Source organism: Astyanax mexicanus, chromosome 1 (assembly GCF_023375975.1).
Source record: "Astyanax mexicanus isolate ESR-SI-001 chromosome 1, AstMex3_surface, whole genome shotgun sequence".
Taxonomy (NCBI): domain Eukaryota; kingdom Metazoa; phylum Chordata; class Actinopteri; order Characiformes; family Acestrorhamphidae; genus Astyanax; species Astyanax mexicanus.
The window spans coordinates 39,910,607-39,938,020 of record NC_064408.1 but is presented as its reverse complement, the minus strand read 5'-3'; the positions used below and the strand labels follow the sequence as shown (position 1 = coordinate 39,938,020).

The window sequence follows — 27,414 nt, the reverse complement described above, 5'->3', positions numbered from 1 at the left end:
CAATGCACTACATTAAAAATTAAACAACATAAAAAAATAATGAATTTTTACATCCAATTTTTGCATTTAGCCTCAAATGGTCAGAAAATTTAATTAATAAACGTTACATTGACCTTCAACTTTTAATTTTTCTTGAAATTCTGTTTGCAAAATGCTGAAATTAAAAACTTGATAATTGGAAAATTGGGTGAAACCCAATTTATTCTTCATTATAAATTCAGCTATAGTTAGGCAATTAAACTGCTAAAGGTTACACTGACGTGGGTGCATTTTTTTTATAGAAATAATATTTTTTTGGCAAAAAGATAAAAAACACGCCCGCTGTGACGTCGCTCGGTGTCACGTGACCGGTGACGCAGGCGCGGGAAACTCGGTTGTGAGGCCAGTCGGTGAGAGAGCTCCTCTACTTCTGTTTATTTATCTGTAATTCAGTTTATTTATTCAGTTATTAATGATATATCAATACAGCCCCAGAAACAGCAACAGTAGGCGACCTCTGACAGCGCCGGTCCGGGGCGGGTCTCAGCGGATTCAGCTGCATTAACGTGTTAGAAGAGGAGAGGCGCGTTAGCTGTTACTGTTACTGTTACTGTTGCTGCTGCCGCTGCCGCTCTGATTCAGTGCAGGCTAGCTGAACTGATCCAGATACAGCTGAGTTAACTCAATAACAGGAGCGCGGGGTTATCTGGACGCTCTGCGGTCAGAAACACTGCAGCACACCAGAGCAGAGCAACACACTCGACCACACTCGTCTCGGGTCATTTTGGTTTTGGCTAACTTAACTAAGCTCTCCTGGCTTTGTAAATTAAATCTAGCGAAAGCTACTACCGCCCTGTTGTTGTAGCTAAGCTAACGCTAGCTATAGCTATAGATTAGCTAAGTTAGGTGAACTAGGTACGATTGTTCACGATTAGTGATTTTCTCTTTACTGTTTTCTCTTTGTTTTTCTCGTGTTTGGTTTTAACACCGATTTATTCTTAGTTTCTGCTAGTTTTAAATTTATCTTAATGTTCTCACAGCGGGCAAACAGGGCAGAAAAGTTGTCAAATGTTCAAGTGGATAAATTCCATTTCTATGGGTTAGCTAACGCTAGCTAGGTTAGCTGTGCCAGATATGGTAAACATATTGTGTAACTAGAGCTGGGAGATATTGTGACCAATTATATATTTCTCTCTCTCTCTCTCAATCTAAGTCATAATTATAACCATTCATTCTTATAAGATTATGAAGCAGCTCCCTTTAAAAATACTGTTACATTAGAGTTAGAGTTTTTTTACAGTTTCTTTTTGACCGAAAAACAAATCTATCTAGTGAGATTCCCTCTGGCAGGTTCTGTACGTAAACATGTCCCATTTTGAAAATAAATGCAATGTAACAAGAATCCAATTAATCAAATGAATGTGACTAACCTTCCAGCTTTTGTTTTTTAGGATATCACGACTTTTTACCAAAATACAATATTTATTACGATATTATTAAAATAAATAATATTGAGCTTGTGTAGTGTGTAACAGAGCAGACTAGTTGTAACATTTTTAAATTAAATTCTTTAATTAAATAAAAAAAAATATTTGTTGATGGTACCCCCAGTATTAGTGTTTTAGCTTTGATTTGTGCTTGTATGTCTGTAAATATGGTCCAGGTAATTGAAGATGGCTATGAGAAGTGAAAGCAGAGTGGAGGTGGAGGCAGAAGTTGAAGAAGAGGATAGTTTTGGACCACAGCCGCTGAACCGCCTGGAGGTATGATTTAACACAACTAGCGATTCAGCCATGAGCAATGCCTCTTTTCTTTTAAAGAGCCAGATGCAAGAGTGAAGTGCAGTGATTTCTCATAAGCTGTTACATTTTAATTGAGTCTTTATTCTTTGGTCGATTTATCAGAAACACCTGCTAAATAAATATGTGGTCTTCAATCTGGCCTGTCCTTTTGGAGAGCTACTTTTATGCAGACTTTTGCTCAAACTAATCATTGATCTCAAAATTCATTAATTGGTTGAAATGGGTGTGTTTTAGTTTTGGGCAAGAGCTGAAACCTGCTCTGTGGTCAGAACTGATCACTGACGAATGACTAGAGAATCACTACATAAAGTCTGTCAACAGATGTGCAACAGTCTCTTACTAGTGCAATACTACCTTCCCATGGAGAGAGTGTGAAATTTTGCTTGTTGGATCTGTTTGTAACATATAGGTGTCACAAAGCTGTCGATAGTCCTTTCTGTTCATGAAGTGCTTGTTTCTGTGTTCTGCAGCAATGTGGTATCAGTGCCAGTGACCTGAAAAAGCTGGAAGATGCGGGATTTCACACCATCGAGGCTGTAGCATATGCCCCCAAAAAAGAACTGATCAACATTAAGGGCATCAGTGAGGCCAAAGCTGACAAGATTTTGGTGAGCTCAGCACTTCTTAATAATCATCCATTTTGCTATAGCAACTTGGAACTCGTGTTGCTGCTACTTCTCTACGTCTTTATATATTGTGTATTTTTCTTCTCTATTTTATTATTTTACGATTATACTTTTTACTTTGTCTTTTTATTCTTCTATTTTAAACAATTGCTCTTTGAGTGTAAACTGGACCGTGGGAATACAAATTTGTTCCACCTCATGTACCACATGTGATGTGAAATGACAATAAAATCTCCTTGATATTTAAATCCTTAAATTTATGTTTTTATTGTTTCCTGCAGGCAGAGGCTGCTAAACTGGTTCCAATGGGCTTCACAACAGCAACAGAATTTCACCAGCGGAGAGCTGAGATCATTCAGATTTCCACTGGTTCCAAAGAGCTGGACAAGCTTCTGCAGGGTGAGGAATTGTTTGACCTCAGTTGTAATGTAGCTTATAAAACAACATTGAAATGTTTTTTTAGTACACAATTCAAGGTTCTTTACATAAATCACAAATTAAATGGGCAGAAAAAGTAAGTAAAAACAGCAGAGCACAATTTAAGATGAAATGCATACATATAAAATGAAACCTTTTTCATTACTTCATGTTACTACGCTTTTGCACAAAAATGCTCCAGCCACTCACCACTGTGATGTCTGTTGCATTTGTATGTAGCCAACATGTATTTTGTTAATAGAGCCACTTTCTTGCTTTCTCTTGTTTTCCCTGTCTATAGGTGGTATTGAGACAGGTTCCATCACAGAGATGTTTGGGGAATTTCGTACAGGAAAGACTCAGCTTTGTCACACGTTAGCAGTCACATGTCAGCTGCCTATCGATCAGGGAGGAGGGGAAGGCAAAGCCATGTACATCGACACCGAGGGCACGTTCCGTCCAGAGAGACTTCTGGCTGTTGCTGAGAGGTGAGAACAGTGTAGCATTGTGCAGAAAAAATATCTAGATAAGCAGATAGGTGATGAATGTAGAGTGCGGTGTTTGTAGTCTGATAGACAACTCCTAGTCACAGCCTTGTTTGTCTGTGTTTGTTCTGTGTTTGCCCTAACCGAGTGGAATAAAGACATACACTGAGTTCTTTAATACGTGTAGTGCTTGTTGTGGTGGTACAGTGTAATTCCGTGGTTTTGTTGTATGGTAGTTCAGTTTTGCTGCTAAAAATATACTGTGTGTATACTGAATTATGATTCATTGGAATGATCTTCTGATTTATTAATTTCCATTGTATTTTAAGTTATATTCTAAAAGCTGATAACCCTCCAATTTTTACTTTGTGTCTTGAAGCTTCAGATTAGTCCTTCTAAAGTTGTTGGTTTGGCGTGTTGTTGAACTGTACAGTTAAAATGTTTTTCTCCAATGTGTTTTAGGTATGGGCTTGTCGGGAGCGATGTCCTGGATAATGTAGCATACGCACGAGCTTTCAACACAGACCATCAAACACAGCTGCTGTACCAGGCTTCAGCTATGATGGCAGAGTCCAGGTACCTAAATCGTGCACCTGTGCACACAAACACTATTTACATGGAACCCATTGCTGACACAGCAGGCCGGCCAACATGTACGCATTTTGCGTAATATGTAGGAAGTTTGAACTTTTAGTACGACTTGTACGACTCAATGTTCTTAAATAAGCATATTGTATGATCATGCATTTTGCCATGTCGTCCCAAGTGTGTCTGTGTGAGTGTGTTTTCATGGTCATTTGCGATTTCACACTGGCTGTGTGAAAACAAGCTACCTATCGTGCCACCTGCTACTTTCATCCAGACTTCATTTTCCTCCAAATTGACAACACATCGTCAACCCAAATCGTCAACACCGCTGCTGTGCTAAAGACTCTCTTTTTTTTCTTTCTCTCTCTCTCTCTTTTTCTCTCTCTCTTTCTTATTTGTACTCATAAACAATTTCCAAGGATGGCAGCTCTGACACAGATGTGGTAATGATTGTCTATCTCCTTTAGAGAAGTGTTTCCATTAGAACAGGACTCTTGGGAGGAAATAAACATGAACCTCTTGGTACCATGCATCTAGTTTATAAAAACAAAATATTTGTTGCACTGTTTTCCCAGATGTTCAGTATTCTCATTTATACCTTTTGTACTTTTGCCATATCAAGCTCAAACTGCAATGCAAGTACATTTACATGCAGAAACTGGAAAACAAAAGCTGAACCTGAAGGTTTTTCTTTTATGATCTGTTCATTTCTCTCTCTTCTTGCCTTCCAAACAGGTATGCTCTGCTGATAGTGGACAGCGCAACTGCGCTCTACAGAACAGATTATTCTGGAAGAGGAGAGCTGTCTGCCCGGCAGGGTCACCTGGGACGCTTCCTCCGCATGTTATTGCGCCTTGCTGACGAGGTAAAACACAGGAAAACTAGTTTTGTTTATTTTGCCCAAAATTACTTATGATTGAGTTCTTAAGATTATTTTAGTGTATCAAATATATAAATTCTTAGATTAGAAGTTTTAGTTATATAAAAGTTTAGTATCCATTCTATGTTGTTATTGCAGTCTTTTATAGTTAAATTAGTGATGGGCAAGGTGACACTTTTATCTTATCACACAAAATTCTATTATAGAAAATGTTTATTTTTTTAATATATTGTGGATATCAGTGCTGAACAATGGGTGTCTTGGTGTCAGAATATCATGACAAACGTTCTGTCATAAAAATATCGTTAAATATAGTGAGACAGGGTGCCGAGTGGTCCAACGATCTAAAGTGCTGCCACTATGAGCGGGAGGTCGCAGGTTCGAACCCCCACTCATGCAGCTTTGCCATCAAGCTGCCGGTGCTCAGAGGGAGCAAAATTGGGCCTGCTCCCTCCGGATGGGTAGATGGCGCTCTCTCCCCACATCACTCCTAGGGTGATGTCTGCAGCACAGGGCGTCTGTGAGCTGATGTACCGGAACTGAGCCGCTGCGCTTTCCTCCAAGGAAATTCCTCGGCAATGCTGCATCAGCAGCAGCTCGAAAAGGTTGTGACTGACTTCGCATGTACCGGAGGAGGCATGTGTTAATCTTCACCCTCCTGGTGTGTTGGGGCCTCACTAGTGATGGGGGTAGTCCTAATGAGTGGGTTGGGTAATTGGCCGTGTAAATTGGGGAGAAAATGAGATAAATTAGAAATAAAAAATTATAAAATATAGTTAGACTTTTTTTATGTAGTGACTGTAGTGTATCTGATTACTGGGGAACAGGTGTAAAGTGTCTTATGTTTTTTTATTTTTTTTTTTCTGTAGTTTGGAGTTGCTGTTGTCATCACAAATCAGGTTGTAGCTCAGGTGGATGGGGCAGCCATGTTCTCTGCAGATCCCAAAAAACCCATTGGAGGAAACATCTTGGCACATGCTTCCACTACCAGGTATAGAGAGAATAGTGTGTAGAAGCAGCATAAGCTGTGTTTCTTATTCCCTGCAGCAATGCAAGTGTCTGTATTCACAGCTATATAACATGTATCTGCTTAAATAACACCCTGGTAATGCCCCAGGCACGTAATGGTTTCTTTTCATTTGTTTGTTCCTGTGTTCCTTGTTAACTTGTTTATGCTAAGTCTTTAATTAGAGCTTTGCAATATACCCTCCATGGTCAAAAAAGATCAATGCTGACACGTTCTTGCTACCGTATACATGCCACATCACTCTCCTCTTCTCTTTTTCCTAGGCTGTATTTGAGGAAGGGCAGAGGCGAAACTAGAATCTGTAAAATCTACGACTCTCCTTGCTTACCCGAGGCAGAAGCCATGTTTGCAATCAATGCAGATGGAGTGGGAGATGCCAAAGACTGAGAACAGAGAGACAGCAAGCGATTACAGCACTGTGGATTCATAGAGAAGACCCTGAAATACAGGGTAGCTAATACCATCACATACTTGCTCTCTCTTGTGCTAAAAATCCTGCTGTTATTAAGTGACGAGTAAGATGACTGAATGATGTGGAAACAGCACTGTGCTCAAGACCCTGTTTCAACCTGATTTTTGCACATAAACCAGAGTTGTTCTGTGTTCACATGCTACACACACACACACACACACACACACACAACCTAAAAAAAAGCTAATTGTTTTGAACCAGTAGGAGAACTTCACAAAGCAGAACAGCTACACCAGTTTAACTCCAAGTTAAAGGTACAATATGTAGTCTTCTCTACAGGTCACAATACATTGTTAGGTTTTACTGACATGTTGCAGCCTCTATGACTTCTTAAGTTGTCCTGTGTCCTCACAATATGGCAGTATGAAGTGTTGGGTAATATTAATTTGGTTAAACAATTATTATACAAGTAATTTACAGAAAAAAAAATACTTATTGTAGCTTTACATTCCATCCAACAGGAATGAGGTTAAGCTGTTTTTCTGAACTGAAGTCCTACTCTGTGAAATTCTCCTCAAAGCTCTTTTGTTTGCAGTTAGATGAGACTTGTGCTTTTTAAGTTGTGCAAGTTTGAATAATGTCCACATAAAATATCCCATTTTATACCTGTACTACTCTACATTTAAAAGGGTGACTCACAAGAATAAGTAATTTAATGCTAATATGGTAAACAGTGGATGGAAACTAGTAGCCAAGTTACCATGATATTTGCATTATGCTCATTTTACATTATTTGCTTTCACTCTTTGTTAGCAACCTTAGCATTGTTGATGGAACTGTTCCTTTTAAGTTACAAAGTTACCCAGTCAGGTGTGTTGGAGCAGGCAAAGCTGCACTCTGCCACCTGTAGGTCGAGAGTGAGTACTGCAGGTTTGTGTATTGTGGTCTAAACACAGTGTTTCTCAACCCTTGTCCTTGAGGCCCACTTCCCTGTAAATGTTTGGGTTTTCATGCTGTAACACAGCCGTTTTGCTCAAAAATGGGTTAGTAATGGGCTGATTAGTTTAAACTGGTGTGTTGGGAACAGAGAAAACACAAAAATGTGCAGGTCAGAGGGCCTCGAGGACCACAGTTGAAACAAACACTGGTCTTACAGCATTTTGGGGCAAAATATATTTAGAATTATTGGGTGAATCTAGCCATATTATTTGTTCTTTTTCCTGTTTGTACTTTCTGTGTGACTGCTGTTTGTTTAAATTGTATCTGTCCTTTCTGTACATAAAATCCTCTATCTCACACTAATTTGCTGTCCGTGATTTTTATTGTACAACAGACCTCCAAGAGGAGATGGTATATTTGGGGCAAATAAAAATGCTAAAAAATAACTTAAAATATTTCTGTTATGTTTTTTAGGGCTGTGCCATTTAAACAAAAATGATTTAACTAATTATGACCTGTGTCTTTTTTATACTGGATAAAAAAAATCTAACATCAATATTTAGTTTTCTGCATGCAGGTCCAGTCAAAAACCTGAAATGTTAGAAAATTCAATGTACAAAATTTAGCACCAAACTGCCTGAGCCTTTTAGGAAAACAAATCAACTAGTAACCGGGGGGAAAAAATTATATGAAAAAAAGTCAAACTCTGAAAAATATTGTTTGTTAAAAATCACCCCCTCTTTTTAAAAACAGTTTGTTGAATATGTTGAACACCTAGAAGGATATTCCCCACTGGCATTATAGCACTGTCTTTTTGCTTTGATTTGCAATGTAGGTCTAACAGTTATAACAGGATACATCAATTGGTTCACATATATTAGAAACCCCCAGTTTGTACATGTGTACATTTCCATGTACTTATATTCATTTTTACATAACTTGCCGTCACTCCTTGGGCTAATTTGCTTCACTTTGTATTTGTATTACAGTTACTGGAATTAGATACTGTAGCTTTGCTGCTGTTATCTGGATTGGGCTACCTATCGCTACCTACCACTCTGCTGTGCTGCAGTTCAACTTTACATATAATTTGCACAGTTAACTGAGACAAACACGCACCCTACTGCTCTTTCCTTCCACACATCTTAAAAACTGTGTCCTGTCCTGTGCTTTAATAGTATTTATTAGCAACTATTCCTTCTTTATTATATTATTCTGGGAAAGTTTAACAATAGATGCTGAAGAAACTGATGTGAGAAATTTGATTGCATTCTGCTGCAGTGAAAGTAGTTAAAGCTCATACATTCTTTGCCCAATTAACTGACACAGACATGCCGTCTATACTGCACTTTTCACATTCTCACACATCTAGTGAAAATGTGTCCTGCCCTGTGTTTATATTGCATTTATTAGCCTTTACCCCTTCTTTTTCTTCTATACTCTTCTAGGATCACTAGCTAGATACTAGAAGCTTGTTGTGAGGTATTTGATTGTATTCTGCTTCTGTTCACGTTTACATAGTTTGCACAGGTAACTGACACAGACATGCACCCTTTATGTCACTTCCTGTACTGTTAATTTCTCACAAGTAAGAAGTTTAGATAATGAAGATCTAATGGACACTTTATTTGTATTTCTATTGCCAACAATGAGACTTAGGAGAGTGGAGTCTTGCTAAAGGTGGAGGGAGATGGTGCTTCTGCTCCTTTGCCAGGGAAACAAAGATAATGATGGTGGAAATTTGTCTGGAGACACTTTTGTAGATGAGCAGTGTGAACCTGCTGGGGATGGGTCCACCTCACTGTCTACTTTATTTACACATTTACTCTTGTGAAGACTTGATTCAGGAACACAAAGCTGATGCTTCCTTGCGGACACTGTTTCTGAAGGCCGTTCCTGGTGAGCTGAACCCCAGCTCAATATTTTCTGTAAGACGGATTGTTACGTAGAAAGCAAACTATTAGTAGTGTTAATATTATTGACTGCTCATTTGTCGAGTCAAAAAAAGAAACATTAACTCCTTTCCAAAGTCAATAAAAACATCAAAGCAAGCTATAAGACATTTAAAGTAAATTAATTGCATTAGTAATGCAGATAAGTGAGAAGGTGATCATTAAAAGACACATCAAAAGGAATCACGGCACTGTATATGTTTAGCACAAACAACACTACAGAACAATCAGTGTTTAGGTTTACAGATTTTAAACTGTTAAATCCTGAACATCAAGCTCATATATAAGAAAAAAATAAAACAGGCTGCAGAGCCCCTGCTCATCACTGAACTAATGATCGGTGCATAGAAATAACAGTGCATAGAATGTATGCTTTACCAGTAAACTTGAGTTTATGTTGTCTTAAATGAAACATTAATTTTGCATTTCATATGTTTATAAGAATGACCACTGGTCAAGATGGCACTTTCAGGCATTCTGGAAAATGTTTAATGAGGCAAACAAGTGAAAAAGCACATTAAAACAGTTTGTATATAACTGAACGCACACACTCATTACTAAACAGCAAACAATTAGAACCAATCAGGCAGGAATGTCTTAACTTAAAATAAAAACAATAAATACATTTTATTTAAAAAGTAAATTAATTAAGCTGAGGAAATTTTTAATTGAGCTTTAACATTAGCACTGCCTGAAGGCTGATCTCAGGATGTCCTGATATAAGTTACACTTGAACATAAATACACAGTGTTCATTAGGATAAACCTTAACGAATCAAATATGCTGATCTGCAGAATTTCTGACAAAAGAACAAAAAGAAATCATACAGCTCTATGATGTATGCGTATGCGGCTGCTGTTCAGAATTCTGGGTTTAATTGAGTTTTTTTTGGGCAGTACAATTTACTGATACTCTCCCCTTACATTTAGATTTTACATCACTGTTGTAATAAAACCCTTTGTAACTCCTTGTAATGTTTTACAGGAAAATTAAACAACAATTTAAGATTTAATTTTGGTGTTTTCAATTATTTGCTGATAATCCCTTCAAGTGAATATTGGCATCTGAATACACTGTGGCTGTAAATCAATATTCAGCTTCAGATAAAAGAAGATATATCTTCCAGTTCTATATATAACAGTTTTACCCAAACTGATAAGTAATCATACTATACTAATGGGAATAGAATTTTGGGCTTTATGAAGTTAAAGTACATGAGTAATGCTCTATCGAAGTGTACAATTAACATATCTGTGCTTTCCTAAATAAATAGAAGTTCATTTTGGTCACAAATTTGTCAAAGTATCTGTTGGTCTATTCACATAATGGAAAGAGCAGCTAGAGCTTTCAAACGGTGGTGGCTTTGATATAACACCGATGCATTTTGTTTGGAATGATGCATCAGTTTTCTACCAAGCAGGACTTCTCACTTAACCAGATATGGGTGAGACCTTCCTTTTGGACCAATAGATACATGTGAAAGTTTTTGCACCCCTGCTTCAATGCCATGTTGGAATAGTTAATAGTTTTGTTTATTTACTAAATGTAACACACCAGGGAAGAAAAACTAAGTGTATAGTTTTACTATCACCTAATGTGTAATGCATTTATTAAATAAACAGTAATTGTGCGGAAATGTGTTCTCTGTGTTTATGTACAGTCCGAATTTCAATTATACACAGAATCAGAAGTTAGGAAGGGTACCTAAACACTTGCACTCGGTTGTAAACTTATTTGTGAAAATAACCCGTAGATAGACACACAAATGATGCATTCAGGTCACATGCATACACACTGTTGACCTGGTTTAAAGATCATTATGAATTTGTGACCATAACCACAAAGTCTCTTCCAGTAACACTTAATGGGTCAGTCCCAGTCAATCATCCCACAGATAAACAATGTTTCTATATTATATTATTAGTTTTTCTATTTTGTTTATATACGTATACAAGTCAGTCTGAGCTGGATTTCAGAATTTTAGAAAATGTCCCTTGTCTCACACTGTGGTAAACACACATTTTCTTTAAGAAAGGAAAGAAAAAAAAAACATACATTCTGTCTCCCGAATGTCTCTAGAAACTTTGTATTGCAAGCAAACAGTGAATGACAAAAGTGAGTACACTCTTACATTGCTGCAGATATTTAAATATATATTTTCATGGGACAACACTGACAAAATTACACTTTGACACAGTGAAAAGTAGTCTGTGTGCAGTTTATATAACAGTTGAAATTTATTCTTCCCTTAAAATAACTCAATATACAACCATTAATGTCTAAACCACCGGCAACAAAAGTGAGTACACCCCTAAGAGACTTTATCCCTAAATGTCATTTTCCCCCCATAATATCATGTGACTCGTTAGTGTTACTAGGTCTCAGGTGTTCATAAGGAGCAGGTGTGTTCAAATTTTGTAGTAAAGCTCTCACACTCTCCCATACTAGTCACTGAAAGTTCCAACATGGCACCTCATGGCGAAGAACTCTCTGAGGATCTCAAAAGACAAATTGTTGCACTACATGAAGATGACAAAGGATACAAGAATATTGCCAACACCCTGAAACTGAGCTGCAGCACAGTGGCCAAGATCATCCAGCATTTTCAAAGAACAGACCTTGCGTTGGTCTTCTAAAGAAGCTGAGAGCATTTGAACGTGACGCTGAGCATGTGCAGTCTTTAAAAGATTGATGCAGGAGTGCTGTCAGCATTGCTGCAGAGACCATACACTGCACACTACATCAAATTGGTCTAGATGTCTGTCACCCCAGAAGGAGGACTCTTCTGAAGTCTGTACATTTCACTAAGGGGTGTACTCACTTTTGTTGCAGGTTGTTTAGAATTATTGGCTGTATTTTGAGTTATTTTGAGGGAAGAATAAATTTATACTGTTATATAAGCTGCACACAGACTACTTTTCACTTTGTCATGGTTTGTTCCATGAAAAGCAGAAATGTGAGGGCTGTACTCACTTTTGTGACACTTGGTATTTAGGAGCTACAGTAGAAACAAATGCTAAGCAATCACTGTTGTCATTTATTTCAGAATAGAACACTTGGAAAACAACAGTAGCTTCTCAAACTACAGCCAAAAACTGCCAAAAAGCCTTATAACTCCCAATCTAAACACTAAACACTGCGCACTGGTCTTTTTTGCTGAGGAGCTCGTAGTTCCAGACATCCATTCTGAAGAAAATGTAGATAAAACTAAATATATGGAATTCTTAGTATTTAATAGTTCTTAACACATGTTTACCACAGCGTAAGGTTTAAATACAATATCTGTGTATAAATATTTTCTGTTAAATTAAATCCAATTTAATCATTCAGGTTTCCTTAAATTAATTCCACTAGGTGTTTACACCTCCAAGAAGGTTTAGTCAGTTAATTCACAGTATTTGTCATGACTGTGAGAATGCCCCAGATATGCAGGAATTCATTCAATAAATGAAACCATTACTTCCTGAAGGATTCCTCACAGATGAGCCCTGTAGAACAGAGCGAGCTGCTGAATGTTGTACTCCTGCAATGCCAGACCCCGCAGATCAAAGAGATTTACCCAAGCCCCGACTCAGTCATCTCTAGCTTCACACCGATAGGTCTGCTGTGCGGTCAATCAAAATCTGTAGCTCTGCCTCCAGAGCAGATACGCCAGAATCCTGTGGGCACATTGGAGTCACATTAGTTTGTAGCTCATGTCATTCCATCAGAAGTATCAAAAACCACATGAGCAAGTGTACAGGGTTTGGACAATGAAGCTGAAACATCTGGTTTTAGACCACATGAATTTATTTTCCCGACAGACAGTTCTGGTGGAAATAGGAGAGTTGTGGTGCACATTGAATTTTGCCGGGATTTGGGCAGCTGTGGTTTTATGTTTTTTGGATACAATCCAGGTTAGCACCCGAACATCCCTTTCAGACAGCTTCCTCTTACAGCGTCCACAGTTAATCCTGTTGGATGTGGTTGGTCCTTTTTGGAGGTATGTGACATTACCCTGGATACCGTGGCTCTTGATACATCACAAAGACTTGCTATCTTGGTAACAGATGTGCCAGCAAGATGTTCACCAACAATTTGTCCTCTTTTGAACTCTGGTATGTCACCCATAATGTTGTGTACATTGCAATATTTTAAGCAAAACTGTGCTCTTACCCTGCTATTTGAAACTTCACATTCTGCTCTTACTGGTGCAACGTGCAATTAATGAAGATTGGCCACCAGGCGGCTCCAATTTAGCTATGAAACCTCCCACACTAAAATGACAGGTGTTTCAGTTTCATTGTCCAACCCCTGTATCACAGAACAATTTTATGTGGTTTGAGAAGAGTGTGATTTTAATGTTAAGTTTTCACAGTGCCAGTGGTATGTCGCTTTGCTTTTCACTCTGCTGGACACTGGCCAACTATGGTTGCATTGTGCTGCTGCTGCTGACACCGAGCATCGTCTGCAGATAATAGATGGGGTTTTCTAAAATACATCACGTCTACAACCAGTGTTTTGGGCGAGTGGTGTCGCTACAGCATCTGTAGACCTGTATCTGACTCTTGACATAAAAAAAAAAAGTTAAATATAGTATGTATTATTTCCCTTTTTTATGTATTATCGCTAGTAGTACACCTCAATAGCTACCAAAATTTCCTTAAATATTGCAGCTGTTACATTGTGTGCTGAACTATGTAAAGTTAAAAAAAAAGCCACAACTGTCTTTTGTCTTTGTGCTGGATAGTGTAGGTAGATCCTGTGGTTTGGTATAATGTGTGTATTATGGTTATAATTTTACCCAGGTCCATATTTATTGAACTCACAACACCGGAATACAGCTGTCTGCCCAATGCTAGCTGGCTTAACAGACTGCTGCTGTATGGAGATGGCTAACTGTATTTTTGAGGAAAATTAAGCACTGTTTTTGATAACAGAATGGTACTACTGGGCTACATAAAGTAGAGTGGTTCTGCTGTTTAATATGTAATGTGTGTATTATATCTGTACGTTACTCTGGTCTTCCGTTATTAATGTCAGAACACTGACATGTAATACTGAATTACTGTCCAGCACTGGGTGGATGATTATAAATAACAGTTTTATCATTGTCTACCGTTTAAAAAGATATGATGATGCCCTAAATATAAATACTTATTTTGGCAGCATATCGTGTTCTTAAAGGGTTGTTACATTTTTTTAGGGAGAGGATTTCAACCACTTCCTCTTGAATTTGCACTTGAAAACAAAGGGTAGAGGTACAAATCAGTTTGAGCCTCATAGTTCCAGTGTAAAACAAAATAAACTAACATGTCTTGTTGTTGATCAGTCACATTTAAGGGTAAAAAGGCAAAATATAAAAATGTAATTTTATAACAAACTCTCACTTTAATACCAAAGTAAACACAATATTCTCTGAACTTGGGTTAGGGAAGTTATACCTGGAGGCTGTTGCTAGGCATGCTCAGAGCTAGCTGGGCCCAGTTTCGAGCTTCTGAGTGATTCCCAAGCTCCTTATGACACTGCAAACACACACACAGAAACACTGTTACCATCATTCAACTAACAACCTTGAACACATTCATTTGTGTAACACCATGCACTGAGTCTGAATGTGTCAAATCATCCTGTGACAGAACTGATAATTGTGCATTAAGTTAATGTGTTTCAGATTGTTGTTGTTTTTTTAAACAGTGTTTCCAGGGTGAATTACCTTCGCAATGTACAATCTCACGTTTTTGGAGAAACCTGGGTTCAGCTCCTCAGCCTTCATAAACAAATAAAAAGCATATTACAGCATTCAAAAACACATTGAAGTAAACAGATTATATACATCTATATATACACCCCTGGAAAAATTTAAGAGATCACTTCAGTTTTTGAATCAGTTTCTCTGATTTTGCTATTTATAAGTATATGTTTGAAGAAAAATGAACATTGTTGTTTTATTCTATGAACATCAGACAACATTTTTCCCAAATTCCAAATAAAAAAAATGTTATTTAGAGGATTTATTTGCAGAAAATGAGAAATTTTAAGTTCAGAAATCAATATTCGGTGGAATAATTCTGTTATTTATCACAGTTTTCATTAATCTTGGTGTGTTGGCACCAGTCTTACACACTGCTTTTGGATAACTTTATGCCTGCACTCCTGGTGCAAAGATTCAAGCAGTTCAGTTTGGTTTGATGTCTTGTGATCATCCATCTTCCTCTTGATTATATTCCAGAGGTTTTCAATTTACTAAAATCAAAGAAATTCATCATTTTTAAGTGGTTCCTTTTTTCTAGGGCTGTATACTAACTGGCAAAAATACAAAAGAAAGAAATAAGATAATACATTTAATTATCAAAGTACACAATTATAAAGTTGCACGTTAACTAATAAAATAAAACTTTATAATAAGGAGGCAGGAAAATTTCCGTTTTAAAGAAACAGAAAAGCAGAATCATGCTTAGCCTAAAATGCACCTTAAGGAAATTCTCTAGAGCGTCGTTCAGACAGGAGTCAGGCAGAGTCTCGAAAAGAGCAGCTGCTGTTTTTTTCTCCACCCAGCTCAGTCGGCTTATCTACAGATTTAATCAGAAAAAAAAAATATCAAACACTCCACATTGATGCTACATACACATGTCCTAGGTAAACTTGTATAGTTAGCACTCGTGACTCCAGGTGAGAGTAATTGGTGTATATGAGTTTATAGATCTCACCTCAAAGCACCAGCGGCCCAGCAGGTAGTAACAGAGTGGGTCGTCATCTCGGAGAGACAGAGCTCTGTCTAGATGCTCCTAAAGAAAGAAACAGGTTAATAAAAAAAAAATTATTAATTATTTATTTTACTTTAATCCTGGATATATGGAGATATTTGGAGTGCATTGTTAGTATCATTCTGGATCATTGACTTCTGTTACATAACTGATACAATTCATGTATTTTTTCAATATCACAGTTAGGGGTGTACCATATCATATCAATAATATTTATTGAATTTAATTGTCATTTTGTTGCAGTGTATTCTTGAAATATTTATATTTTTAAATTCAGTGTTTTGTCATATTACCAAGAGTATCGTTATCGCGAAAATACCATGAAATATCGTGATACTATTTTAGGGCTTATCGCCCACCCCTACCGGCCAGTATAAGTGGAAGCACTGGATGGTGCCCGGACTCCCCCAAGGATCAGAACAAAAACAAGGCTCACAGATAAGTAACTCATGCGCACCTTATACTCTAACATTTCTGTTACATAGCCTTTTAACAATAATTTACAAGTATCAATGTCCTTTCACAATCCTGGTGATATGTAAACTCACTAGTCCCATCACAAGTACAGGGGTTGGACAATGAAACTGAAACACACAATAATTTATTGTCCTGACGGACAGTTCTGGTGGAAACAGGAGAGTTGAGGTGCACATTGAATTCTGCCGTGATTTGGGCAGCCGTGGTTTTATGTTTTTTGGACACAATCCGGGTTAGCACCCGAACATCCCTTTCAGACAGCTTCCTCTTACAGCGTCCACAGTTAATCCTGTTGGATGTGGTTGGTCCTTCTTAGTGGTAACATCACCCTGGATATCATGGCTCTTGATACATCACAAATGATCACAGATCACAGATGCTCCAGCAAGACGTGCACCAACAATTTGTCCTCTTTTAAACTCTGGTATGTCACCCATAATGTTGTGTGCATTGCAATAATTTGTGCTCTTACTTGCTAATTGAACTTCACACTCTGCTCTTACTGGTGCAATGTGCAATTAATGAAGATTGGCCACCAGGCTGCTCCAATTTTGCCATGAAAGCTCCCACACTAAAATGACAGGTGTTTCAGTTTCATTGTTCAACCCCAAACAAGTTACAGAAATGCATTCAGACCTCTCACCTTCAGAATATGGCTGCTTTTCAGTTTACCATGCATGCTTTCATACTGTGATGACTGACCAGTCAGAACAGCAAACCTGACCACAGACAGAGAGAGAGAGAGAGAGTGATATTTACATCATTTATAATATGAACAACATGGAAATGCACTACATCAGGAAACAGTATACAGCAGCTAACTCAGGTCAACTGCTCACTTTACTCTTCTTTTTCTTAAAGAAAGTGACAATATTATTTTGCTGTTGTCCAATAAAATACACATCTCCATTTTTGTCGATTTTTTAGCAAAGACCCACAGTTAGTCGAGATACCTACTGATCAAATTGTGGCTCTGGTGATATTCACCATATATATCTGCATATATATATATATGCATTTACACTACACAACGCACAGTGATATATCCTATTAAGCTTTATGCAAATAATTCCCTCAAACACTCTATCCAATCAGAGAGCAGGTGTTTGCCTGATAAGTGTCCTCAGCGCAGTGTATGAAAACATTTTAGCTCCACTTTCAAGCAAGTTAGAGAAGCGTAAAAAGACAATTTTCAGGCTTCCCTTTCCTTTATCTTAAATCCCTGCTGATTAACAGACTCTTATCAGTGTATATACTCATACAGTGTGGAAAAAGGTTTTAAAAACATTCATATATATATCATTTAATTGTACAAGTTTGCTTTTTTAGACTATATGATGCTCACTAGACAGTGTAATGAAGCTCAAGCAAACATTTGTATTTATAAATACACATTTATATGTATTAGTTTACAGGATATAAAGCTTGTATAAAACCATGTACATCAATTTAATCAAAATGATTTAATGCAGGAAACGCTTTTGTAACACCTACATACAACTAGCTGAAGGGGGGCAGTGTTTTCAGTGCGTTGACGTGACGGAGCAGTGTAAATGCAGAGTAAGTAGTAGTACCTGTATGTGTTTCATTTTACTCACCATTTATGGCATTCTGCATTAAGTCCATTATGCTGAAGTGCTGCTTCTGCCTCATCACGACCTACAATCAATATTGTTTTTGTTACAGTAATTTAGCATTTCAACAGGATGTTGTGGAAATAAAACAAAGCTAGAATTTTTTTTTTCAGGTTGGGGTAAAGTTGTGAGTGTGCAACTCCTGCTGTATCTACAATACAGTACAATAAATGTACATATAATTGAATGTGTGTAAAATGTGCTAAAGAATATGCTGAAATAGTGTAGTGTAGTTATTGTGTAAAGTGTGCATTCACCTTGCTCTGCATAGCTCCGCTTCTCCTCCTGATCTGCCACATGCTCACACATGTCATTGTAGGCTCGAGCCAGTCGCCAGAGAAACTCTACGCTATTGCCATACTGACCATAAACACGCACAGAACAGAAATACAGAAATTGTTAATAAAATATCTAAAGTAAGAGTTATACAACTTTACATTAGTAAAAGCTCAGACAGCATGTATGGGAAATGCAAAAATGGAGTGTTTCTCATATTTACTTTAATTTTTATTTTACTGCAGACAGAGAAAGATGTATTGTCTGTATTAATATACAAAGACAGGACCTGTCAAAAGTTTGGACACACCTTCATTCACTGGTTTTAGTTTTTCCCCACATTATAAATGAATACATCCAGACAATGAAGGAACACATAAGGAATCATACAGTAAATGTACTAGTGTTAAACAAACCAAAATACTCTAAAGCATTTAGAGTGTTGTTAACTTGCTGTTTCTGAGGCTGGTAACTCTGATGAACTTATCCTGTGCAACAGAGGCAACTCTTGGTTTTCCTTTTCTCCTGGTGGTCCTGATGAGAGCCAGTTTCATAATAACTTTTTTGATGGTCTTTGCGACTGCACTGCACCACAATCCTTCACTTCATGTTTTTCTTTACTTTTTTTAAATGGTCCTTGCCATAATATGCATTACAACATTACTCAAATAAGTTCAGCACAGCTGTTAACTGAAAGCCAATTCAGGTGACTCAACCTCATATAGCTAACTGAGAAAATGCCAAGATGCAAAGCTGACATCTAAGCAAGAGATGCCTACTTTAAAGAATCTAAAATATATAAATATAAAACATAAGTCTGGTTTGTTTAACACGTTTTAATTTACTAAAGTTTCAATGACTTTTTTTTTTTTTACAATGCAGACGATTTTTTAAGTAATAAAAAAATCACTGGGTTTGTTTCCAAGTCTTACACTTTTACATTTGGAATCCTCAGTGCCAAAACAACTTTTAAGTGTTGTGAGATGAAATAGCTCATTAAAAAATGGTAAATTTCTTATTATAATATTTTTTTTGCAAAGTGTTGCAAATCTAAAATGCTGGAATGAATGTTCATTAATCAATTAAATTACGTTAAACAAAAAAACGAAAGAAATTATATATAGTACAGTAAACACCCATCTATTAACTAATACAAATGCATACATAAGCCATAGCATTCCTGATTCTTCCAACTAAAGAAAACAATACTAACTGCTGGTGTGGCGCAGTGGATAACACCAATGGCTGCTTGTGAGCTACCACATCATGTGGGAGACTGAGATCAATTCCCGGTCTGGGTGACTATACTGTGATACACCAATAAGATTCCTTGGGCAAGACTTGCAACACTATATTGGCCCACCTCTTTAACAGGAACAACCATGTAAGTCGCTCTAGAAAAGAGTGTCAGCTAAACGGATTAAATGTAAATATGATTATAACTAACAGTTGGTGTTGTGTTGGAATGAAAGTAATGGCTGGTGTGAAGACCTGAGACACTTTGAAAAGGTACAGATCATTATTAGAAGTCTTCTTTTGAGCCGTTATAGAAGGAGTTGCTTTGGCTCACTGCAGTGTGTAATCTAACAGAGCACACCCAAGGTCTTCTGCACATGTGATCATGTGGACATGCACCATACTAGCTGGTGAAATTTACAGTCTGCCTCTTGTTAGCAACGTTAGCCTCGAAGCTCCAGGGAAATCAATGTGTTGTCTGGTTGAATGTTTGAGATTGAGGGTGAGATTGTGTGTGTGTGTTGATCCTCACCAGAGGTTTGTTTTCTCTCAGTAGATTAAACCCCTCTGCTTTCTTGTCAGAGTCTCCATTGTGCAGCAGGTCACTGTGGGTGAGCAGAAGAGCGAGTTCAGGGCTCGGCTCCTCCGTTACTGCAACCTCTTCTACATAATCATCATCTCCTTCATCTTCCTCTTGCTGAGAGTCGTCCTGTCTGAGTGTCAGCACTGTAACACAGCTCTTTTCCTCATCATCGTCCGAGTTATCGTTATCTTCATCGGCTTCTCCCTCTTTATCTGACTCTCTATCCGTCTCTCTGTCTGTGTAATCCGACTCAACATTGGAGTAGGCTGTAGAATATCTATAAGAACCAAGAGCAAAAGTTTACAACAAATATTCACACACTGCACATCAATTAACATCACATAAATATTCTTGCTCAGTAAAAACAATGAAACTGTACTTACTAATTAGTGGTGTCTTTGTTAACACTTTAACACATATTATTCATCTGGAAACTTTAACAGGTTAATTATTTTTAACACACATAAAGAAAAGTGTGAGTGTGCATATATGAGAGACAAAGAAGGGTAGTGAGAGTGATAAATGAATAAATATTCTACCTTCCTAACTTAGCGGCAGAGACACTCTCTAAAAAACAACAAGGTTCAGTAAGATTATTAAGCTCTCTATTGAACTTTTACATAGAACATAAAAAGATTATATGTTAAACCTATGGCAAAGTTAGCTCAGATAACGCTGCTATCCTGTACAGCTTCTATCTTTCAGCTGGAAACCAGCACTTTTTGTGAATAGGCAGTAAACTGATACAAGGCATGATAAGTGATGCTAAATGCTCTACTACATTTACTTTATTGGTATTTAATAGGGGTGTCACGATCTCGATATTTTATCGAAATCGAATCGAAATGAGGTCACGATCTCGAGTATCGAAGTCAAAAAGAGGATCGACGATCCCTCCCGCGCTACGCAAATGGCGCGGCACCAACACAGCGCATCCTATTCATTTAAATAGAGATAGCCACTGCATGAGCGCAGTCGGCGGGAGTGTGATCACTGTTTTTATCTGTCCAACGGGGGAGGGGGGGCGGGGGTTGGGCGCGCAGGTTTTGTATCTGTATCTAACGGAGGGGTGGGTGCGCGCAGGTGAGAGCGTGTGAACTCGCTGAAATGCGTGTGTCAGTGTGACTTGAGAACACTGACTATAGATCACAGTGAGGTGGATTAAAAATCTTAAACTTATAATTGACTACACCTGTTGCTTTCCATTGAATTAAAAAAACATCTTTCTCTCAGATAAAGTAAACACAAGCGTGTTTCTGACTAAAATAAAAGCTTTTCAGGAGAGATATAAGTTATGTGTAAATATTTATAAGACAATACCCACATCACTTATCTAACCAGCCTGTACTGATTTCTGCCCCCCAATAATGCTTTCAATAACCTCTTGTAACCCCTGGGAGCCAGGGGTTACACTCTAATAGCCTTTAATAGTCTTCAGTAGCCTTTAAAAGACTTACCTGGCGGCCGTGGTGTGTCCACTAAACTCCGTAGTTATAAACATCCTGAGGTTAGCAGCGCGCTAACTGACCTGTTTATAATGTAATCCGAGCAGTGCCTCCGTGTCGGCTGTTCTAACCTGCTGCTGTTAGCTGCTTGGGCTGAAAGATGAACTGTAGTGAGCTGTATTATCCGGTTAGTGGGGTTAAAACCTTTATTTGTTTACAGAAACAGTAAAAACGGACTGGCTGAGCTCTGTAGCCCGTGGCTGGGCTGTACTGAAGTAGTGACTGAGTGAAGAGAGCGGGGCTTGTGCTGCTGCTGCTAGTGGTTGGATGAAGAACTGCAGCTTCATGTAATGAGCAGTTTCACCAGCCATCCACACACAGCTCTGATAAACTGCTTGTTTTAATAGTGCACACTGTTGCTACCAAAAAAAGTCACTAGATGGCATTACCATATATATCTTAATAAATAATAATAATATTTATAATATTTATAATAATAATAATAATAATAATAATAATAAATATATTATTTAAATTTTATGAGGCATAAAATAATAACAAGAAAAAAAAACAAGAAAATCGAGAATCGAATCGAATCGTGACCCTCAAATCGAAAATGAAATCGAATCGAGGATTTAGAGAATCGTGACACCCCTAGTATTTAATACAGTAAACATAAAATTACTGTTTGTTTGCTCCGCCAATATCTTGTGCACGACACTGCATCAGTTTGTGTGTGTTCCTCCTGATGAAAGATCTGTATTTTGTGACCCTATGTTGCTTATTAATGTAGTGTTCAAACCACAACCACTAAATGATTCACAATTACAAGACAACACGTTCTGTGGTGTGAAAATGAGAAGAAACAACCTCCTTCACTGTCACCATAAAGACCAACAGTGTTACACAACCTCCATCACCGTTCATATAGGGATTGACTTTGTTACATACCCTCCCTCACTGTCATCATAAGCACTGGCTGTGCCGGTACTGGCAGTGAAATAGATAGAGCTGGAACTCATGGAGTCAGAGCGCTCCCGCGGCAAAAAGTGCCGCCGCCGCCGTGACCTCTGACTCTCCTCCACTCCTTTACTGCTCAGAGAGAGAGAAATAGAGAGAGAGAGAGAGAGAGAAATAGAGAGAGAGAGAGAGAGAGTTCTCATTTAAAATATCAGTTTGAAAAATCTTTCTAAAATCCACTTTTTTAGTTTTACACTGAAGCAACAAGACTAACATAGCAAAAAAATGTCTACATGGCTACACTCTATCAACTATCAATTAGCATAGTGTTAACTAGCATTATATATTAATCAACAACGACAGACAAGTTGAGACGAGATACAGATGTGTATAGGGAGTTAACTTCACTATGGGCTATTATAGGACCTGCATCGAGTGCATCCAGTCTTGTGGCCAGTGGTCTCTGTCCCATTAAAAGCGGTGGTCAGCTGGTCACTCACCGAACATCCTCAATAATGGTGCCAGCGATTTCGCTCAGGCCAGATCGGAGCTCAGCCACTTCGTTCCTCAGGCTGGACACACTCATCATCACCTCATCCAGAGTGTTCCTCAGCTCAGTGTGCTGCTCTGGCGTCAAACCACGCAGGGCAGATGCCAACAGGGCCGGGTCTAAATACATGCAAACACATTTGATCTGTTTGTTATATTTCTCTCTCACTCTCATCTCAGAACTCTTTTTTATACAGTGGTAATGTATATTTGGTATTTGTTATAAAGAATATTCTATAAATATAATACTTAGTCAACACATTGGCATACAGGAGCACATCTACATTTATTTATGCCATTTGGGAAACTTTCTTTTTAAATTAAATTTAAAACTTGTTTGCTTGATAACTCAAATGATCTTTTCTGAGATGATGCTTGTTATTAAAGTCAACTCCATAAAGACATTATGTCTCTATCACATACTGCTTCTTTTAAGACGGTTCTGTTCAGCAAGCATGAGCACGAAAGCAACATGCTCAGTGTTAATTCTGGACACTTTATCAGCATTTGGTGTGAAATAATGATAAGAGAACAGCATATGCAAAATACAAATATACTGTCCTGTACTGTGTGCTTTCCTACTGTGTATTTCCTTGGAAATAATCTGTGCTGAAATACAGGAAAGAAATAGTGTATCATTACAGTAAGTACTGTGGTAGTATATTATTACACCATGCCACAATCTGATAACAAGCATTCAATTAGGAGGACAGCTTTAATTTTCTTTGGCCAATAATCTACATAATAAATCAATAATTTACTTTGGAAAATCCTCGAATGGTTTTGCGCAATGTATTTAACAGTGGCAAACCTTGATCATCAGACCTAGGCCATAAAACTCAAACACCAAACTCAACTAGGCTGATTTCGTTTAATATGTTAAACACCTAGAAGGTTATTCCCCACTGGCAATATAGAACCATTTTGTTGCTTTGACTTGCAATGCAAGTCCAACAGTCATAACAGGATACATCAATTGGTTCACATATATTAGAAACCCCCAGTTTGTACATGTGTACATTTCCATGTACTTATATTCATTTTTACATAACTTGCCGTCACTCCTTGGGCTAATTTGCTTCACTTTGTATTTTTATTACAGTTACTACAATTAGATACTGTAGCTTTGCTGCTGTTATCTGAATTGGGCTACCTATCGCTTGCACTCTGCTGTGCTGCAGTTCAACTTTACATATAATTTGCACAGTTAACTGAGACAGAAACGCATTCTACTGCTCTTTCCTTACACACATCTTAAAACTGTGTCCTGTCCTGTGCTTTAATAGTATTTATTAGCAACTATTCCTTCTTTATTATATTATTCTGGGAAAGTTTAACACTAGATGCTGAAGAAACTGATGTGAGGAATTTGATTGTATTCTTCTGCAATTAAAGCTTACTCATTTTTTGCACAATTAACTGGCACAGACATTACGTCTACTGCACTGTTCACATTTTCACACATATCCTGAGAATGTGACCTGTCCTGTGTTTTTACTGTATTTATTAGCCTTCACTCCTTCTCTTTTTTTGCTATACTCAGGGATCACTAGCTACATACTAGAAGTTTGTTTTAAGGGATCTGATTGTATTCTGCTTCAGTTCAAGTTACATATTCTTTGCACAGTTAACTGACACAGACATGCACACTACAGCACTTTTCTTACACCCATTATGAAAATGTGACCTGTCCTGTGTTTTTATTTGATTTATTAGCCTTCACCTCTTCTTTTTCTGCTAAACTGTTCCAGAACACTTTACACTAGATGTTGGAACATAGTTGTGAGGCATTTGATTGCATTCGGTACCAGGATCTGGTACTGATGTAGGGTAATAAGCTGGTTCTGCCACTCTAACTCATCCCGAAGGTATTGGATGGATTCCCTTTACTCCAGAGAACTAGCTAGACACATAAACTATATCAAATAAGAATTATGCCATTTTGGGGGTCGAAAATTACCACAAATACACAAATCAGGATGATGTAGTATGATCTATTTACAGTAGGTAAGTTCACTCAGTAGAAAAGATGCATGAATACTTTTAGACCTATAACTATAGCTATATAAAGCTCTGGAAAAAATAAAGAGATCACTTTAGTTTCTGAACAGGTTTCTCTGATTTTGCTATTTATAGGTATATGTTTGTGTAAAATGAACATTGTTGTTTTAGTCTAACTACAGACAACATTTTCTAACATTTAAAAAATGTCATTTAGAGCATTTATTTGCAGAAAATGAGAAATGACTGAAGTAACAAAAAAAGGTATTTGGTGGAATAACCCTTGTTTTTAATTACAGCATTTTCATGCATCTTGGCATGTTCTCCTCCACCAGTCTTACACACTGCTTTTGGATAACTTTATGCCACTCCTGGTGCAAACATTCAAGCTGGTTAGTTTGGTTTGATGGCTTGTGATCATTCATATTGATTATATTCCAGAGGTTTTCAATTTGGTAAAATTAAGGAAAAACATGATTATTGTTTTTTTTTTTTTTTCTAGAGCCGTATATTTAGTTAGCTAAGCTAGGTTAGTTGGTTTGTTAGTTAGCTAACTATCTAGCTAGCGTTAGCTTAGTTAAGCAAACTAACCAACGTTAGTAACCAGCTATATCATCAGTAACGTTACAGTTCCAGCCTCACCTCGGCCGTGCTGCGTTAAGGGGAGGCGCCCGTCCACCACGAGCTGCCCCGGGCCGCCGGTCTCCAGTAAGAGCCGCTGGTTTCTCCGCCTCAGCATTTCTCTAATGATGAGGAAGGCGATCACCCCGGTGCTCAGGGTGACCCCGGCAGCCAGCCCGATCAGCCCGCTCCTCCCGGCCGAGCTCATCGCGCCCAACCTCGGCTTCGCGTGGAACTGTCAGTCCGCTAAACACCACGGAGCTCTGCTCTTCGGTCATCCGCCACCGGCTTCACTGATCCTTATCCTCCGCACAGCGCTGATTGAATACCTTTATTTATTGATCTATCTGATAGAATCAGCTATAGCTGTCTGACATTAGCTGGGTAGCTATAGATGCTCCGTTGCTACGCTACAGCTCCTGTCAGCGCGCGCACTGCACGTGCTACAGTGACTCTGTGTTTCAGCTAACGTTACAGAGAACTGAACCAGCTAAAGGCTAAGACTGAATGATGTGAAAAACTAAAACCTAAACGAAACTAAAAGAGCGTCTCTTCTAAAACGTGCTTCTTCACTTTCACTTTTAATGACACAGCGGACACTACTCCACTCTGTGGAGGAAAAACAGGGTGAAATCATAAACTGTGACACGGGCGTAAACAAACAGCTGCGGAACAGCGCCGCCCAGAGTACTGGAGGAGTTTAAAGAGTACAGGGGGAGTCCACCTCATGTAAAAAGTACACTTTATATCAATGTTTAACCTTCTAGGACCTGGCGTCCACATGTGTGGATATTACATTTTGGGTTGTCTAGACCACAACTCTAACAAGGGCCTGGTGTCCTTATATGGTAAAAGAGTTTAACAAGTTACAGTTTCGACTTTGTTCAGAAATTTAAATCAACAGTAAATACAGTAAATGTTTATTACTTTTTTTTTTTTTTTTTACTTCAAACAGCTCTTAAAATGAGCCAACTTTTTAAAAGGGGCACAATTGTTGTTTTACGCATCATCAAATGTGGCAATCATTACATTAATTGCCACATTTTTTTCTATTGAAATATAAAACTAAAGTCCTGTGTGTGCATCATTTTTCTACATCATGTAAAAAGATGATTTTTTGTTTTTACACTAATCAGGTTCCAATCAGCCCAAATAGCAAAGAGATATCAAAAATGCATGCCATGCAAGTGTTTGGGTTTAGGAGAATAAAGTACTAGAAAGCCAGACTTGAGTAAAAGTACAAGTGCTCTATGAAAAAAGTGGTTTGAGTAGAAGTGTTCTTTAAGCTCCACACTTAAGTAGAAATATTAAATTATTCAACATTTTTCTACGTAAGCCTTATAAGTAGTTTATTCTAAAATGTAGTACTCAAGCACTGAAAGTAAAAGTACTGGTATTGTGTTATGTAGTTATTACAAAAAGCAGTTGATTCCTAACATTTTTATAATTGTAACGAGTAACAATGTTGCACCAAAAGTGTAATGGTGTAAAAATATTAAACTCAGTAAAAATATGTAGTGAAATAAGTAACTTAGTACTTAAATGCTGTATGTGTGTACTCTAATTCTACATCTCTACGTCTACAGACTACAGGTAAACCTTCATGTGTTACACCACAAGTTATGAGGTATTTTAAACAGTAATGGCAATTAGAGCAGTACCTACAGTTTAAAGAGCAAGGTGAAGTGTCATTACAGGGCTCTTTGAAATTAATCACAAACACCTGTTATAATTAGTTTTCCAGGTGAGCCCAATAAAAAAATAATAAATAAAAAAAAC

At 37.8% G+C, this 27,414-nt stretch overlaps 2 protein-coding genes across 4 annotated transcripts; one reads left to right on the top strand and one right to left on the bottom strand.

Moving 5' to 3' along the window:
- The first annotated feature begins 304 nt into the window (after positions 1-304).
- rad51 (RAD51 recombinase) lies at positions 305-7,518 on the top strand. Of its 3 annotated transcripts, none has more exons than XM_007259860.4 (9): positions 305-389; positions 1,643-1,742; positions 2,252-2,389; positions 2,689-2,806; positions 3,126-3,312; positions 3,772-3,885; positions 4,633-4,762; positions 5,647-5,768; positions 6,068-7,518. In XM_007259860.4, the coding sequence occupies exons 2-9, from the start codon at positions 1,653-1,655 to the stop codon at positions 6,189-6,191; spliced, it is 1,023 nt and encodes a 340-aa protein (XP_007259922.3). In that variant the 5' UTR covers positions 305-389; positions 1,643-1,652; the 3' UTR covers positions 6,192-7,518. The 3 variants fall into 3 exon arrangements, with proteins under 3 accessions (XP_007259922.3, XP_049334325.1, XP_007259923.3); XM_049478368.1 differs by lacking the exon at positions 305-389 and adding an exon at positions 396-423; XM_007259861.4 differs by lacking the exon at positions 305-389 and adding an exon at positions 592-894.
- A 2,055-nt stretch (positions 7,519-9,573) lies between these two features.
- On the bottom strand, positions 9,574-26,272 carry rmdn3 (regulator of microtubule dynamics 3). Its single transcript, XM_007259862.4, has 12 exons — positions 25,657-26,272; positions 22,965-23,133; positions 22,456-22,596; positions 20,009-20,336; positions 18,222-18,324; positions 17,929-17,989; positions 16,974-17,049; positions 15,797-15,874; positions 15,560-15,658; positions 14,803-14,856; positions 14,531-14,611; positions 9,574-12,766 (listed from the first exon to the last, which is right to left on the bottom strand). Exons 1-12 carry the CDS (start codon positions 25,841-25,843, stop codon positions 12,695-12,697), a joined length of 1,449 nt encoding a protein of 482 aa, XP_007259924.3. The 5' UTR covers positions 25,844-26,272; the 3' UTR covers positions 9,574-12,694.
- Positions 26,273-27,414: the final 1,142 nt, after the last annotated feature.